Source organism: Cyrtonyx montezumae, unplaced genomic scaffold (genome assembly GCF_038088225.1).
Source record: "Cyrtonyx montezumae isolate F1298 unplaced genomic scaffold, pur_monq_1.0 scaffold_205, whole genome shotgun sequence".
Lineage (NCBI taxonomy): Eukaryota > Metazoa > Chordata > Aves > Galliformes > Odontophoridae > Cyrtonyx > Cyrtonyx montezumae.
This window is the reverse complement of record NW_027071943.1, coordinates 22,071-35,952: the sequence shown is the minus strand read 5'-3', so window position 1 is coordinate 35,952 and position 13,882 is coordinate 22,071. Positions and strand designations below refer to the sequence as shown.

Genomic DNA, 13,882 nt, shown 5'->3' with positions numbered 1-13,882 from the left:
AATGGGACCCCAACGCCGCCCCATGGCAGCACTGGGACCCCAATGTCACCCCACAGCTGTACCCAGACCCCACTGCCACCCCAATATCCCCTTCAGGGACCCCACTGCCACCCCAGCCCCCCCCCATGGGACCCCACTGTCCCTTAGGGACCCCCAGTGCCGCCCCCCGGACCCCAGTGCCGCCCCCCCCGGACCCCACTGCCCCCCCCGGACCCCAGTGCCGCCCCACTGTGCCCCATGTGGACCTCGGAGAAGGCGTAGTAGTGCTGAGCGAAGAACTGGAACGCCAGGAAATGGTTCAGCACCACCAGCACTGCGGGGACAGCGCACCTCAGAGCCGGCCCGGGGACCCCAAAAGGGCACAGGAGACCCCAAAAGGGCCCCAAAAGGGCCAGGGGACCCAAAGGACCCCAAAAGAACCCAGGGGACCCCAAAAAGACCCAGAGGACCCAAAGGACCCCAAAAGGGCCCGGGGACCTCAAAAGGGCCCGGGGGACCCAAAGGACCCCAAAAGGGCCCGGGGCCCCAAAAGGACCCAGAGGACCCCAAAAGGACCCCAAAAGGGCCCCGGGGACCCAAAGGACCCCAAAAGAACCCAGGGGACCCCAAAAAGACCCAGAGGACCCAAAGGACCCCAAAAGGGCCCAGGAGACCCCAAAAGGGCCCCAAAAGGGACTGGGGGACCCCAAAAGGGCTCAGGGGGCCCAAAGGACCCCAAAAGGACCCAGGGGACCCCTGGGTGCCCCACAGGACTTTGGGGCATTGTGGGTCCTGATGTTGGGGGTCCCCATGTGTGTCCCCTGGGCAGAAGGGATATTGGGGAACCCCAACCTCCCCCAATGCGCCCCAATATCCCTCAGTGTCACCCGCCCAAAGCCCCAGAGCCCCCCATGCCCACCCCACTCTGCACCCCCCCAACCCCCACTTTCCCCCCCCCACTCCTCCACATCCTCCCCCCTCCTTCAGGTGCCCCCCCTTCCCCAGTGCCCCCCATCCCCATTCCCCACCCCCCTCCCCTCCCTTACCCCTCCCCCCCTCCCCCCCCCCCCCCTCTCCGCCCCTCCCCCCCCCCCTCCCCCCCCCCGTACCGCAGCTCCCGATGAACTCCGCGGACGCGGCCGCGATGTCGGGGAAGCGCCGCAGGAGCGCGAAGTGCGCGGCGTTACTGAGCAGCCCCACCCCCACCAGAGCCACCGGGAACCGCTCCAGCAGCAGCAGCCCCAGCTGCGCCAGCGACGACAGCTGCGGGACACGGCGACATGGGGACACGGGGGGACGGGGGGACACGGGGGGGGACAGGGGGACGGGGGGACATGGGGACATGGGGACACGGGGGGACATGGGGACACGGGGGGGGACAGGGGGACGGGGGGACATGGGGGGGACGGGGGGACATGGGGGACAGGGGGACATGGGGGGACAGGGGGACACGAGGGGACATGGGGGGACACGGGGGGACACGGGGGGACATGGGGGGACGGGGGGACATGGGGGGACGGGGGGACGGGGACATGGGGACACATGGGGACATGGGGACACATGGGGACACGGGGGGACATGGGGGGACGGGGGGACATGGGGGGACGGGGGGACACGAGGGGACACGGGGGGACGGGGGGGACACGGGGGGACACGGGGGGGACATGGGGACATGGGGGGACGGGGGGACACGAGGGGACACGGGGGGACGGGGGGACATGGGGGAACATGGGGGGACACGAGGGGACACGGGGGGACGGGGGGACATGGGGGAACATGGGGGGACACGAGGGGACACGGGGGGGACATGGGGACATGGGGGGACATGGGGACATGGGGGGACAGGGGGACACGAGGGGACATGGGGGGACACGGGGGGACAGGGGGAGACATGGGGGGACGGGGGGACGGGGACATGGGGACACATGGGGACATGGGGACATGGGGGGACGGGGGGACACGAGGGGACACGGGGGGACATGGGGGGACGGGGGGACACGAGGGGACACGGGGGGACATGGGGACATGGGGGGACATGGGGACATGGGGGGACGGGGGGACACGAGGGGACACGGGGGGACATGGGGACATGGGGGGACATGGGGACATGGGGGGACGGGGGGACACGAGGGGACACGGGTGACATGGGGGGACGGGGGGACATGGGGACACATGGGGGGACATGGAGGGACGGGGGGACATGGGGGACATGGGGACATGGGGGGACATGGGGACACGGGGACATGGGGGGACAGGGGGGACACGGGGGGACATGGGGGGATGGGGATATGGGGGGATGGGGGGACATGGGGACACACGGGGGGACATGGAGGGACGGGGGGACATGGGGGACACAGGGACATGGGGGGATGGGGGGACACGAGGGGACATGGGGGGACATAGGGGGACACGGGGGTACACGGGCGGGGGGGACACGGGGGGACACGGGGGGGACATGGGGGGGACATGGGGACACGGGGGGACATTGGGAAAACCATGGGGACATGGGGACACCATGGGGACACAGACACACACCCCAGCCCCACACATCCTGGCCCCACACATCCCGGCCCCACACACACAGCACTGCAGGGTCACCCCCCGGCCCCGCCCCACAGATGTGGGGCAGCAGTGTCACCCCACATCCCAGCCCCATATACCCTGACCCACGGCCCCAGACCCACGCGCGGAACACCGTGGGGCCGCCCCCCGGCCCCGCCCCCCCACAGCCCCGCCCCACAGCCCCGCCCCCCGGCCCCGCCCCACAGCGCCGTGGGGCAGCTCACCCAGATGATGGATCTGATGACCCTGCGGGCGATGACGGTGTACTCCTCCACCAGCTCCGCCAGGTAGTACAGCCCGGCGGCTGCGCGCAGCGCTCAGCGAGCCCGGACCGCGCCCCCAAACGGGGGGACCCCGGACCGCACCCCGAATATGGGGACCCCGAACTGCACCCCCAAACGTGGGACCCCAAACCGCACCCCCAAACCGCGCCCCGAACACGGGGACCCTGAACTGCACCCCCAAACGTGGGGACCCCGAACCGCACCCCCAAACATGGGGACCCCAAACTGCACCCCGAATATAGGGACCCCAGACTGCACCCCGAATATGGGGACCCCAAACTGCACCCCCAAACATGGGGACCCCAAACTGCACCCCGAATATAGGGACCCCAGACCGCACCCCGAATATGGGGACCCCAAACTGCACCCCCAAACATGGGGACCCCAAACACCACAACCCCAAACTGCACCCAGAACATGGGACCCTGAACCGCACCCCCAAACATGGGGACCCCGAACCGCACCCCCAAACTGTGCCCTGAACATGGGGACCCCAAACACAACCCCGAACATAGGGATCCCAAACTGCACCCCGAACATGGGGACCCCGAAAAGCACCCCCAAACATGGGACTCCAAACTGCACCCCCAAACCGCTCCCCGAACATGGGGACCCCGAACTGCACCCCCAAACAAGGGGACCCCGAACACGGGCATTCCAACCATAGGGAGCACCCAGAGCACCTTAAGGACCCCCACGGGACCCCAAAGAACCCACGGGACCTCACGGACCCCCATGGACACTATGGGCACCCACGGGACCCCCACAGGACCCCATGGAACCCCAATAGGACCCCACGGAACCCCAATAGGACCCCATGGAACCCCCATAGGACCCCATGGAACCCCAATAGGACCCCATGGAACCCCATAGGACCCCATGGAACCCCCATAGGACCCCCATAGGACCCCATAGAACCCCCAATAGGACCCCAAAGAACCCCCATAGAACCCCCATGGAACCCCAATAGGACCCCATGGAACCCCCATAGGACCCCATAGAACCCCCAATAGGACCCCCATAGAACCCCATGGAACCCCCATAGGACCCCACAGAACCCCACAGAACCCCCATCGGACCCCAACCATAGAACCCCATAGATCCCCCACAGGACCCCCATAGAACCGCTATAGGATCCCCATAGGACTCCCATAGGACCCCATAGAACCCCCATCGGAACCCATAGGACCCCAACCATAGAACCCCATAGATCCCCCACAGGACCCCCATAGAACCGCTATAGGATCCCCATAGGACTCCCATAGGACCCCATAGAACCCCCATCGGACCCCAACCATAGAACCCCATAGATCCCCCACAGGACCCCATAGAACCGCTATAGGATCCCCATAGGACTCCCATAGGACCCCCATAGGACCCCCATAGAAACCCCCGCCCCCTTCACCCACGTGACCCCACGGAGCCCCGCGGCGCCGTCACGTGACCCCGCCCACCCGGCGCGGCTCAGAGCGGCAGCGGAGGACCCCGCGCCACTTCCGGTCCCGCCGCCCCGCCCCTCCCGCCGCCCCTCACCGATGGCCAGCGTGCCGAAGGCGAGCTGCAGCAGCAGGGCCAGCCAGCTCAGCGCGTACAGGAACCACATGGCGCCGCCGGGCCCCCCCCGCTCCGCCCGGTGCTCCTTCCGCCGCCTCCGGGACGGCGCGAGGCGTCGGGACCCGCGCCGCCGGAAGTGGAGAGCGCCGCCCGCGTGGCGCCGGAAGTGGAGAGCGCCCCCCGGTGGACGGGAGGTACGAGAGGCCGTGGGGGCGGGGGGATTGGGGGCGGGGCTTATGGGCTCTGGGGGTCTCCGTGGGGTTCAGGAGGGATGTGTGGGGCACTGTGGGGCTCTATGGGGTTGTATGGGGCTCTGTGGGGCAGGACGGGGCTCTATTGGGATCTATGGGGCTCAGTGGGGCTCTATGGGTCCCGTATCCAGCCCTATACCCGCCCTACATCCCCGCCCCTATCCCCGCCCCTACACCGCCCCGGGTCCCCGCGTGGATGCAGCGCCGCGTGGGGACGTGACCCCCCACCCCGCCAACCCCATATACTTGGGGGGAGGGGGGCTCACACTGCGGGGAAATGTCACGAGTGGAAGGGGGAGGTGCCACGGGGGGGCGGTGTCACGAGTGGGCGGTGTCACGAGTGGGCGGGGCGGTGCCGCCATGGCCGCGCTGTTCGGCGGAGTGGAGGGGTGAGGGCCGCGGGGTGGGGGGGTGGGATGGGAAAGGGAGGGGGGGGGATTTCCGCAGCCCCCACGCGTGTCCCCTCCGTGGGAATGGGGACGGGGGACGCTGCGACCTGCGGAGCCCCCCCCCCCCACCCAGAGGGTGTCCCCCCTTCGCTCGGGTACCCCCCCCGTCCCCCTCCCCCACCCAGGGGTTCCCCCGCCCTCTGTACCCCCCCCATAACTCAGAAGCCCCTCCCCCCCCCACGGTGACCCCCCCCCCCCCCCTCAACCCACGTTCCCTTCCACCCCTCCCCCCCAACCCGACCCCCCCACCCCGGGATCTCCTTTCCCTTCCCCCCCCCCCCATCCCACTGCCCCCCCCCGGGGATCTCCTTCCCCCTCCCCCCCCAACCACCCCCCCCACTCCCCCTCCCCAGGATCTTCTCTACCCCCCCAACCCAGCTTCCCCCCCCCCCCCCCCCGAACTGCCCCCCCTCGGTGATCTCTTTGCCCCCTCCCCCCCCCCAACCAACCCCTCCCCCCCATCCCATGGGGTCGCTGAGCCCTTTTTGGGGGGGGGGCTGTCCCCCCCGTCCCCCCCCCGTTTCCCGCAGGGGGGGCACGCAGTCGCGGGCGGTGCTGGTGGACGCTGACGGCCGCATCGTGGCCGAGGCCGAGGGGCCGTGCACCAACCCCTGGGTAACGGGGGGGTGCTGTAGGGCGGGGGGGGGTCTGTGGGGTGGGGGGGGTCTGTGGGGCGGGGGGGGGGGTCGGTGTGGGGGGGTCTGAGCGCTGCCCCCCCCCCCCCGCAGCTGGTGGGCGCTGAGCTGTGTGCGGAGCGCATCGCGGCCATGCTGCACGAGGCCAAGCGCCGCGCGGGCGCCGACCCCACTGTGCCACTGCGCGCTCTGGTCAGCACTGCGGCCCCACGCGCGGACCTATAGCCCGGCCCCATAGATCCCATCGCGGCCCCGTAGTCCCCGTCCCGGTCCCATTGCCCCATTGCAATCCCATTGTCCCATCGTGGCTCAGTGGTCCCCGTCACGGCCCCATAGTCCCAATCCCGGCCCCATAATCCCAATCCCAGCCCCATAATCCCCATCCCAGCCCCATAATCCCAGCCCCATAATCCCCATCGCAGCCCCATAATCCCCATCCCGGTCCCATAATCCCCATCCCGGCCCCATAATCCCAATCCCAGCCCCATAATCCCAATCCCGGCCCCATAATCCCAATCCTGGCCCCATAATCTCAATCCCGGCCCCATAATCCCAATCCCATCCCACAATCCTCATCCCAGCCCCATAATCCCCATCCCAGCCCCATAATCCTAGCCCCATAATCCCCATCACAGCCCCATAATCCCCATCGCAGCCCCATAATCCCCATCCCGGCCCCATAATCCCCATCCCGGCCCCATAATCCCCATCCCAGCCCCATAATCCCAATCCCGGCCCCATAATCCCAATCCCGGCCCCATAATCCCAATCCCGGCCCCATAATCCCAATCCCGGCCCCATAATCCCCATCCCGGCCCCATAATCCCAATCCCAGCCCCATAATCCCCATCCCAGCCCCATAATCCTAACCCTATAATCCCCAATAAGTCCCATAATCCCAATCCCAGCCCCATAATCCCAATCCCGGCCCCATAATCCCCATCCCGGCCCCATAATCCCCATCCCGGCCCCATAATCCCCATCCTGGCCCCATAATCCCCATCTCAGCCCCATAGTCCCAATCCCGGCCCCATAATCCCCATCCCGGCCCCATAATCCCCATCCCGGCCCCATAATCCCCATCCCAGCCCCATAATCCTAGCCCCATAATCCCCAATAAGTCCCGTAATCCCAATCCCAGCCCCATAATCCCCATCCCAGCCCCATAATCCTAGCCCCATAATCCCCAATAAGTCCCGTAATCCCAATCCCAGCCCCATAATCCCAATCCCAGCCTCATAATCCTAGCCCCATAATCCCCAATAAATCCCATAATCCCTATCGCAGCCCCATAATCCCCATCCCAGCCCCATAGTTGCAAGCCCAGCCCCATAGTCCCATACTGGTCCCATAATCCCCATCGCAGCCCCATAATCCCCATCCCGGCCCCATAATCCCAATCCCGGCCCTATAATCCCAATCCCAGCCCCATAATCCCAATCCCATCCCACAATCCTCATCCCAGCCCCATAACCCCAATCCCAGCCCCATAACCCCAATCCCAGCCCCATAATCCCCATCCCGGCCCCATAATCCCCATCCCCGGCCCCATAATCCCCATCCCCGGCCCCATAATCCCCATCCCCGGCCCCATAATCCCAATTCCATCCCACAATCCCCATCCCAGCCCCATAATCCCCATCCCGGCCCCATAATCCCCATCCCGGCCCCATAATCCCCATCCCAGCCCCATAATCCCCATCCCAGCCCCATAATTCCCATCCCAGCCCCATAATCCCCATCCCAGCCCCATAATCCCCATCCCAGCCCCATAATCCTAACCCCATAATCCCCAATAAGTCCCATAATCCCCATCCCGGCCCCATAATCCCAATCCCAGCCCCATAATCCCAATCCCAGCCCTATAATCCCCATCCCGGCCCCATAATCCCCATCCCGGCCCCATAATCCCCATCCCAGCCCCATAATCCCCATCCCAGCCCCATAATTCCCATCCCAGCCCCATAATCCCCATCCCAGCCCCATAATCCCCATCCCAGCCCCATAATCCTAACCCCATAATCCCCAATAAGTCCCATAATCCCCATCCCGGCCCCATAATCCCAATCCCAGCCCCATAATCCCAATCCCAGCCCCATAATCCCCATCCCAGCCCTATAATCCCCATCCCGGCCCCATAATCCCCATCCCAGCCCCATAATCCCCATCCCAGCCCCATAATCCCCATCCCGGCCCCATAATCCCAATCCCGGCCCCATAATCCCAATCCCAGCCCCATAATTCCAATCCCAGCCCCATAATCCCCATCCCAGCCCCATAATCCTAACCCCATAATCCCCAATAAGTCCCATAATCCCCATCCCAGCCCCATAATCCCAATCCCAGCCCCATAGTCCCATCCCGGTCCCATAATCCCCATCCCGGCCCCATAATCCCAATCCCAGCCCCATAATCCCCATCCCAGCCCCATAATTCTAACCCTATAATCCCCAATAAGTCCCATAATCCCAATCCCAGCCCCATAATCCCAATCCCGGCCCCATAATCCCAATCCCAGCCCCATAATCCCAATCCCAGCCCCATAATCCCAATCCCGGCCCCATAATCCCAATCCCAGCCCCATAATCCCAATCCCAGCCCCATAATCCCCATCCCGGCCCCATAATCCCCATCCCGGCCCCATAATCCCAATCCCAGCCCCATAGTCCCATCCCGGTCCCATAATCCCCATCCTGGCCCCATAATCCCAATCCCAGCCCCATAATCCCCATCCCGGCCCCATAATCCCAATCCCAGCCCCATAATCCCCATCCCAGCCCCATAATCCTAACCCTATAATCCCCAATAAGTCCCATAATCCCAATCCCAGCCCCATAATCCCAATCCCGGCCCCATAATCCCAATCCCAGCCCCATAATCCCAATCCCAGCCCCATAATCCCAATCCCGGTCCCATAATCCCCATCCCGGCCCCATAATCCCAATCCCAGCCCCATAATCCCCATCCCGGTCCCATAATCCCCATCCCGGCCCCATAATCCCCATCCCAGCCCCATAATCCCCATCCCGGCCCCATAATCCCAATCCCGGCCCCATAATCCCCATCCCGGCCCCATAATCCCCATCCCGGCCCCATAATCCCCATCCCAGCCCCATAATCCCCATCCCGGCCCCATAATCCCCATCGCAGCCCCATAATCCCCATCCCGTCCCCCCGCCCCCTCCGTCCCCGCCCCCCCCGCCCCACCGCGTCGCTGTGCGGCAGGGCGTGGCGCTGAGCGGCGCCGATGGGGGCGGGGCGGTGTCGGCGCTGCTGGAGCAGCTCCGGAGGCGCAGCCCCGCGCTCAGCCACAGCTACAGCGTCCGCAGCGACGCCGCGGGGGCCATGGCCACGGCCAGCGAGCACGGTACGGCGCGCTGCCCCACTGCTGCCCCACTGCCCCACTGCTGCCCCACTGCCCCACTGCTGCCCCACTGCTGCCCCGCTGCTGCCCCACTGACCCACTGCTGCCCCGCTGCTGCCCCACTGACCTACTGCTGCCCCGCTGCTACCCCGCTGCTGCCCCGCTGCTGCCCCGCTGACCCACTGCTGCCCTGCTGCCCCACTGCCCCACTGCTGCCCCACTGCGGCCCCGCTGCTCCACTACTGCCCCACTGCCCCACTGCTGCCCCGCTGCTGCCCCACTGCCCCACTGCTGCCCTGCTGCCCCACTGCGGTCCCGCTGCTCCACTACTGCCCCACTGCCGCCCCGCTGCCCCACTGCTGCCCCACTGCTGCCCCGCTGCTGCCCCACTGCCCCGCTGCCCCACTGCCCCACTGCTGCCCCACTGCCCCCCCACTGCCCCACCGCCCTACTGCCCCACTACTGCCCCACTGCCCCACTGCTCAGCTGCCCCGCTGCCCTGCTGACCCCACTGACCCCAATCACCCACTGACCCACTGACCCACTGACCCCTCTGACCTCACTGATCACACTGACCCCACTGATCCCATCCCATCCCATCCCATCAATCCCATCAATCCCATCCCGTCCCATCCCATCCCATTGATCCCATCCCACCCCATCGATCCCACCCCATCGATCCCACCCCGATCCCGCCCCGTGCCCCGCAGGCGGTGTGGTTCTGATTTCGGGGACGGGATCCAACTGCCACGTGCTCAATCCCGACGGCACCGAGAGCGGCTGCGGGGGATGGGGGCACATGTTGGGGGATGAGGGCTCCGGTGAGCGCGGCTGTGGGGCGGCCCCATGGGGGGGGATCAGTGGGGTGGGATCGATGGGGTGGGATGGGATCGATGGGATGGGATGGGATTGATGGAATGGGATTGATGGAATGGGATGGGATCTATGGGATTGATGGGATGGGATCGATGGGATGGGATGGGATCACTGGGATGGGATGGGGATGAGAACAATGGGATGGGATCGATGGGATGGGATGGGATCACTGGGATGGGATGGGGATGGGGATGAGAACAATGGGATGGGATCGATGGGATGGGATGGGATCACTGGAGTGGGATCACTGGGATGGGTATGGGATCGATGGGATGTGATCAGTGTGAAGGAATGGGATCAATGGGATGGGAGTGGGATGGGATCGATGGGATCGATGGGATGGGGATTGGGATAGGACGGATGGGATGGGGATGGAATGGGATTGATGGGATAGGATGGGATTGATGGGGTGGGGGTGGGATCAATGGAGTGGGATTAATGGGATGGGATCAATGGGATGGGATGGGATTAATGAGATGGGATGGGATGGGATCAATGGGATGGGATGGGATCGATGGGATGGGATGGGATTGATGGGATGGGATGGGATCGATGGGATGGGATGGGATCAATGGGATGGGATGGGATTGATGGGATGGGATTGATGGGATGGGATGGGATTGATGGGATGGGGGTGGGACCAATGGGATCAATGGGATGGGATGGGAATGGTACATGGATTAGGATGGGGATGGGATGGAATAGGATTGATGGAATGGGATGGGATAGGAGTGATGGGATGGGGCGGGATGGGGTGGGGTGCGCTGTGTGGGGCGCTGTGGGGCGCTGTGGGGACACGAGGTGACCCCACAGCGTTCTGGATCGCGCACCGCGCGGTGAAGGCGGTGTACGACAGCATGGACAACCTGCAGCCCGCAGCGCACGACATCGCGCACCTCCGCAGCGCCATGTGCCACTACTTCCAGGTGGGGGCCGCCCCACACCACCCCACACCGCCCCACCCCCACCCCGCCCCACACCACCCCACACCGCCCCACCCCCACCCTGATCCTGGCCCTGATCTCAACCCTGACCCCAACCCCAACCCCAACCCTGACCCCAATCCTGACCCCAACCCCAACCCTGACCCCGATCCCGAACCCGACCCTGACCCTGACCCCGACCCCAACCCTGACCCCGACCCTGACCCCGACCCTCACCTTGACCTCGATCCCGACCCTGACCCTCACCTTGACCCTGACCCTGACCCCGACCCCAACCCTGACCCTGACCCTCACCTTGACCCTGACCCCGACCCTGACCCCAACCCTGACCCCAACCCTCACCTTGACCCCGACCCCGACCCTGAACCTGACCCCAACCCTGACCCCGACCCTGACCCCAACCCTGACCCCAGCCCTGACCTCGACCCTCACCTTGACCCTGACCCTGACCCCGACACTGACCCCGACCCCAACCCTGACCTCTACCCTGACCCCAATCCTGACCCTGACCCCAACCCTGACCCTGACCCTAATCCTCGACCTTGACCCTGACCCCAATCCTGACCCCGACCCTGACCCTGACCCCGACCCCGACCCCCCGACCCCGCAGATCTCTGACCGGAAGGAGCTGCTGCCGCACCTGTACGGATGCTTCCAGAAGGCCGAGTTCGCGGGGTTCTGCCGCAAGGTGGCCGAGGGTACGGCGGGGGGGGGGGAGGGGCGGGGGGTGCGGGGTCCTGGGGGGTGGGGGTCCGTGGGGGTCCATGGTCACCCCATGGCTCATGGTGGGGGTCCGTGGGGGTCCGTGGTCACCCCATGGCTCATGGTGGGGGTCCGTGGGGGTCCGTGGGGGTCCGTGGTCACCCCATGGCTCATGGTGGGGGTCCGTGGGGGTCCGTGGTCACCCCATGGCTCATGGTGGGGGTCCGTGGGGGTCCGTGGGGGTCCATGGTCACCCCATGGCTCATGGTGGGGGTCCGTGGGGGTCCGTGGTCACCCCATGGCTCATGGTGGGGGTCCGTGGGGGTGGGGGTCCGTGGGGGTCCGGTGGTCTCCATTGGGATGTCCTCGTTGGTTCCCGTCGGGGCCCCGTGGACGCCCTCCGTTTCTCTCCTCCCGGGTTGGGGGGGGGGTCCCCGTGCCGTGGGGGTGCTTGGGGTGCACCCCCCCCCCCTCAGGACCCCCGTCCCCCCCCCCCCAGGTGCCCGTGCCGGGGACGCTCTGTGCCGCCACGTGTTCGCGCAGGCCGGGCAGCAGCTGGCACGGCACGTCATCGCCGTGCTGCCCCGCGTCCATCAGGTGGGTGGGGCGGGGGGGAGGGGAGGGGGGGGGGGGGGCTGTGTGTTTTGGGGGGGGGGGCATCTCCCGACCCTATTAACCCCCCCCCCCCCCCCCCCCAAATCCGAACAGAGCCTCTTCCAGGGGGAGCTGGGACTGCCCATCGTCTGCGTGGGCTCCGTGTGGAAGAGCTGGGAGCTGCTGCGGGAGGGTGAGCCCCGGGGGGGGGGGGTGGGGGGGGCAGCACCCGTAGCCCCCTCCCCATAGCCAACCCCCCCCCCCCCGTTTTTTTTCCCCTGTGCTCCAGGCTTTATCCAGACGCTGGAGGGGGCGCGGGGGGGGGATGTCCCGGGGGGGTTCACCCATTTCAGTTTGCTGCGGCTGCGGTGCTCCTCGGCGCTGGGGGGGGCGATCCTGGGGGCCCGCGCTGTGGGGCACGCGATGCCCATGGACTACGGCCGCAACACGCGCGTCTTCTACACGCACCGCTTCTAGGGGGGGGCAGCGTGGAGCTGGGGGGGGCAACGGGACCGGGGGGGCAATGGGGCCGGGGGGGGGCAACGGGGCCGGGGGGGTTTGGGGTCCAACGGGGACCGATTCGGGTCATAAAAGGTGAAGTGCGGTGATGAGCGCTGTGCTGCATTTGGGGGGGGCGTGGGGGTGGGGTGGGGATGGGGGGTGGGCTCGGTGCTGGGGGGTGTGGGGAAATGGAAGGGAGAGAAAGGGGGGGGTGGGGGAGCCCTCGAGGTCCTGGAGAGGGCGGGGGTCCCGGGGGGGGTGGGGATGCCCTGAAGGGGGGCGGGGAGGGAGGGGGAGGGGGGTGTGGTCCTTGGGGGAGAGGGGCGGGCCCTGAGACGGCGTGTGAACTCGCACTTCGGCCTCCGATTGGCGGAGCGGAGGCGCCCAATGGCGAGGGGCGTTCCAAAGCGGGACGCGGCGGGAGCTCATGTTAGCGCGCTGCCCATTGGCGGACTGCGCGTCAACGCAACGCGGGGCTGGGGGGGGCGCCGGAGGGGGCAGTCACGTGCCGCGAGCGTGGCCGCGAGAATCCCCCCCCCCCCCCCCCCCCCACAAGTGTGCCCCTCCCCCATATGGGCGGAGCTGGGATTCCCCGGGCCCCGCCCACCCAGGGGGGAGGGGAGGGGGGGGCACTTCGGTGGGGGCACCCCCGGTGTCGCGTGGCCCCCCCCCCCCCCCCCCCCCTCCCCCCCACCGCACGGCCGAGAGATGCGGGCGGGAGGCGGCCGCCCCCCCCCTCCCCGCTCCGGGGGTCCCGAGCCCCCCCCGCTGCCCCCCGACCCATTCCGACGGTGAGTGCCCACCCCTCCCCCACACTTCAACCTGGGGATGTTGTCCCTTTGGGGGGGGGTATGGGGCTGCGACCCACATATGGGTTTAGGGTTATGGGGGGGGCATTGCCGGGGGGGGCACAGCGGAACTGTGGGGTCGGTGCCCCCAAGGTCAGGGAGGGCACGCGCTGCAGGGGGGGTTCGGGTGGGGGGGAATGGCAGCGACGCGCTCTCACCAACCCCCCCCCCCCCGGCCCCATAGCGGATGGGGGCGCCGAGGTGTCCCCCGTGTCCCATTCCCCACGGTGCCCCCGCCCCACAGTGCCCCCGCCCGGCCCCGCTGTCCGTCTGTGGGGTGACGCCACGAGTGGGGCGGTGCGGGGGGGGGGGGGGGGGCAGAGTCCGTCTGTGACCGCG

At 67.3% G+C, this 13,882-nt stretch overlaps 3 protein-coding genes across 3 annotated transcripts; 1 reads left to right on the top strand and 2 right to left on the bottom strand.

Moving 5' to 3' along the window:
* Window positions 1–229: 229 nt before the first annotated feature.
* TEX261 (testis expressed 261) lies at window positions 230–4,565 on the bottom strand (the record flags this gene model as incomplete). The annotated part of the gene is made up of 4 exons (XM_065737767.1): window positions 4,359–4,565; window positions 2,766–2,845; window positions 1,089–1,242; window positions 230–313 (listed from the first exon to the last, which is right to left on the bottom strand). Coding segments are annotated over exons 1-4 (388 nt in total), but the record flags the coding sequence as incomplete, so codon positions are not given.
* Window positions 4,566–4,983: 418 nt separating this feature from the next.
* On the top strand, window positions 4,984–12,671 carry NAGK (N-acetylglucosamine kinase). Its single transcript, XM_065737765.1, has 10 exons — window positions 4,984–5,019; window positions 5,610–5,694; window positions 5,808–5,906; window positions 8,940–9,081; window positions 9,789–9,899; window positions 10,768–10,880; window positions 11,509–11,596; window positions 12,100–12,197; window positions 12,309–12,387; window positions 12,484–12,671. The coding sequence occupies exons 1-10, from the start codon at window positions 4,991–4,993 to the stop codon at window positions 12,669–12,671; spliced, it is 1,032 nt and encodes a 343-aa protein (XP_065593837.1). The 5' UTR covers window positions 4,984–4,990.
* LOC136049464 (glycine-rich protein-like) lies at window positions 6,247–7,476 on the bottom strand. Its single transcript, XM_065737764.1, has 2 exons — window positions 7,423–7,476; window positions 6,247–6,579 (listed from the first exon to the last, which is right to left on the bottom strand). Exons 1-2 carry the CDS (start codon window positions 7,474–7,476, stop codon window positions 6,247–6,249), a joined length of 387 nt encoding a protein of 128 aa, XP_065593836.1.
* Window positions 12,672–13,882: the final 1,211 nt, after the last annotated feature.